The following is a 3448-nucleotide window of genomic DNA, read 5'->3' as shown; positions in this document are numbered from 1 at the left end:
AAGTCGGTTTATCAATGGAACCAAATATGACAGCAACTGCTTCTCTTAGCAAGTGATTGCATCGATACAATTTACTATATTTATAAATAAAACTGTAAGGTTTCCAGTGGACTTCCTAGCTTAAGAAGAAGTCGCATTTTGGGGAATTCCGTGGCGGTCCAGTGGTTAGGACTCGGTGCTTTCATTGCCGAGGGTCCGGGTTCAATTCCTCATCAGGGGAAAAGGTTCCCACAAGTCAACCACAGCAGGGCCAAAAAAACAAAAAACAAAAAAAGGTCAGATTTTTAAGACATGTCATTTTCCTCACTGGTAAGGATTTGGATTTACAAAACCAATCCAGCCCCTGAACTTTCTTCGCTGTATTTGAAAACCAACCCAAAGTCTCCAAGAAGCCGACATGGACAGAGCCTGGGATTTTCAATTCCTACAGACACCTGGCACACTTAATACTTTTCACCCCAGTTATTTCTGAAGGAGGAGAAACCCAGCAAACTCAGCCCGCTGGGCATCCCTCTCTCTGTTTTCATGGCCAATGAACTTGGTGGCTCTTAAATGCTGAGGAGTGACAGTGTTTCCTGGGGCAGGTGGAGGGAGACTGGCTGTTTCAGGGGCTAAAACTTGATTGGGGTGGTGGTTGCCCAGGTCTGTGTATTGTCAAGGCTCATGGAAGTGTTCCGGTAAAACCTGGATGACTTACGAGCGTGACCTACAGCTCGAGAAAGCAAAAAGAGTATTGGGAAATAAGGACATCCACCACTTATTTAGAGGCGAAACAGAAATACTCCTAAGCATGTTATTCCAGAAATGATGGAAGATAATCAGCACAAATGAATAAGAATCCATCCAGGATGCCCATACCTGACTGCTGAGAAATGAACTAGCAATCAAGCTGGTGACAGACTCAATGCAAACATTTGGCCAAACACGAAGGTCAGGTCGGGACTTGCAGGTCGGCAGCATGTTGGGAAATATCTAAGCACAATGAAGAAATCAGGGAGCAGATGAGCTAGTGGGATCCACAGCAACATGCAGAATGAGGTAGAGAGAAGGGACACCCTTAGTGATCAGAGTAATGCAGTCCATCATCCTGGGATCTCCACCCGAGCAGGTGTCGGCGTTACCACCTCAGGCCCCACTGCCCTCTCTATTGAAAGTCCCGATGAGGTGCCCTTGGCACACAGTGCGGCTCCAGCCCGGGCCCTGGCCCGTCCTTGCTGTGAGGGCTTGGTGAGAGGCTGGCCCTCTCTAAGCTTGCTTTCTCCTCTGCCAAATGGGGGTGGCTGCAGCCCCCAACGAAAGGCCTAAATGCAGCTGCCCAGCCTCCCTGTCCAAGGCCCTGGCTCCTCCAGCTGCCCTCGCTGTGTGGTCAGGGGCCTGGAGGGAGGCTGGGACGCCTGCGAGGCTGTGGATCAGGTTCTGAGCCTGCTTGTCTCCACCCAAAGTTTCCGTTCCTGGCTCTGCCCCAGGCCTCTTCTCCCTCTGCCGGGTGGGGCGCCAACGGGAGTGGGGTGCGGGGAGTAGGACGGCGGAAACGGAGAGGGGGCTGCTAGGAGGGGCTTCTGCCCAGCTCCCCGTTCCCTGTCTTCCAGAACCCTCTTTCAGCATTCTCCCTCTGACCCCACCCTTCATACCTGGATTCCTCTTCTGGGGTTTTGGGCTGTGGGGAGTGGAAATGGGCCTGGACGGAGGGTCCCACTTTTTTCTCTTCCTTGGTCTGGCTGGGGGGCGGGTCGTAGGACACCCCTCCTTCTGCGCCCCTTGTCCTGAACATCGGATGGGAGAGAGGAAGGGTTCTGGGAGGAGGAGGGAGAGAGACTCGAAGGAGAGAAACAGGAACACGTCGGGGGCGGGGGCAGGGGGACAGAGACACAGGACAGCCAGAGAGACAGAGAGTCAGAGAGACTAGGGCATCCTGGAGACAGAATAAACCAGAGAGAAACTTCCAGAGATCAAGAAAGCCAGAGACACAGTCCCCGTGGTTCTGCACAGCTGTGTGTTTTGGGCAAACTGCTTCTCATTTCTGAGCCTCAGTTTCCTTATCTGTCACATAAGGGGGATCATTGGCCCTGCCTCAGTGGGCTGTCTGAAATCAGTGGTCTCTGGCACATGCTAGAAAGGCCGGAGGCTTCGTTAATGGCAGCTGTGTTATCTTTCATTCCTCCTTTCACCCATATTTACAGAGCACTTATGTGTGCCAGGCACTGCACTAGGCACCAAGGAGACAGCCTTGACCATCAGGCAAAATATCCTGCCCCTCTGAGCTCCCTTTTCTATTATTATTGTTGTCGCCATGGTTATTATTATATTACAGAAGCATAAACTGGAATTTCAGGGCAGACACGTCCTTAGCCCTAGTCAGCAGGTCCTAACCTGGGAGAGAGGGTCCAGAGTTGCAGCCCACCGCTTAGCCTCTCAGGACTCGAGTTTTCCATGGTGAAATGGGCACGAGCGTGTTTTCTCTCCGCCAGGCACCAGGAGGGTAGGGCTGGAGGGATGGTGGCTCAATGAGCCTTCTCTGATGTTTTTTTGTTTAATAAATAAATTTATTTATTTATTTTTGGCTGCGTTGGGTCTTCGTTGCTGCACACAGGCTTTCTCTAGCTGTGTCGGGCGGGGGCTACTCTTCGTTGCCGTGCACGGGTTTCTCATTGCGGTGGCTTCTCTTGTTGCAGAGCACGGGCTTCAATAGTTGTGGCACACGGGCTCAGTAGCTGTGGCACGCATGCTCAGTAGTTGTGGCTTGCAGGCTCTAGAGCGCAGGCTCAGTAGTTGTGGTGCACGAGCTTAGTTGCTCTGAGGCATGTGGGATCTTCCCGGACCAGGGATCGAATCTGTGTCCTCTCCCCTGGCAGGTGGATTCTTAACCACTGCGCCGCCAGGGAAGTCCCTATAATGTTATTATTATTATTATTGTTAACTGTTCCTATCATTTTTAGCTCAGAGGAGAGGGACCTTACACCTGGGAATACTCAGGGATTGCAGGGGTGTCAGAGGCCCTAGAAGGAGGGTGCTGGCCAGCATGGCCCCAGGGCCAGGGTCTGTGCCAGGTGTGGGTGGTGGGTGTGGAAAGGGGTGACGGTGAGTCACCAGGACCAGCCACGCCCGGCTTCTACTTAAGGTCCCAGCAGCCATACCCACTACCACCACTGCCTGTCCGCTGCTCCAGCCATGGCAGAGATATACGTGAGTGCTTCAGGGGTGTGGAGGTGGCGAGGTTTTGGACCCAAGGCTGCACTGGAATGGGGTAGGGGCTGGGGCTTGGCTGAGGTCTCCTGTTTCAAGGGGAAAGTGGGTGTTCGGGGGTGCTATGACGTTCTGGGCTGTTGTTTCTGGGTTGACCCAATCCATCCCATGCTCCCATCTCCCCCTTGGTGTTTCCCCCTTACTTTCTACCTCTCTGAATATCTTCCTGTTGATTCTTTGTGTTCCTCTCTCCAACCCTTTCCCT

General features: G+C 52.8%; 1 protein-coding gene across 1 annotated transcript in view; it reads left to right on the top strand.

Annotated features, from left to right (window-relative positions):
* The first annotated feature begins 3168 nt into the window (after nt 1–3168).
* The window catches only part of LOC103083935 (galectin-7), a 2313-nt gene continuing 2033 nt past the window's right edge, over nt 3169–3448 (top strand). Inside the window, exon 1 of the mRNA XM_007471111.1 lies at nt 3169–3183. Within this exon, the coding sequence (XP_007471173.1) occupies nt 3169–3183 (15 nt within the window). The remainder of the gene's footprint in view (nt 3184–3448) is intronic.

This window comes from Lipotes vexillifer, unplaced genomic scaffold (genome assembly GCF_000442215.2).
Source record: "Lipotes vexillifer unplaced genomic scaffold, Lipotes_vexillifer_v1.1 scaffold182, whole genome shotgun sequence".
NCBI lineage: Eukaryota > Metazoa > Chordata > Mammalia > Artiodactyla > Lipotidae > Lipotes > Lipotes vexillifer.
Note: the sequence above shows the minus strand (reverse complement) of the source record. Positions and strands in the feature narration are given on the sequence as shown.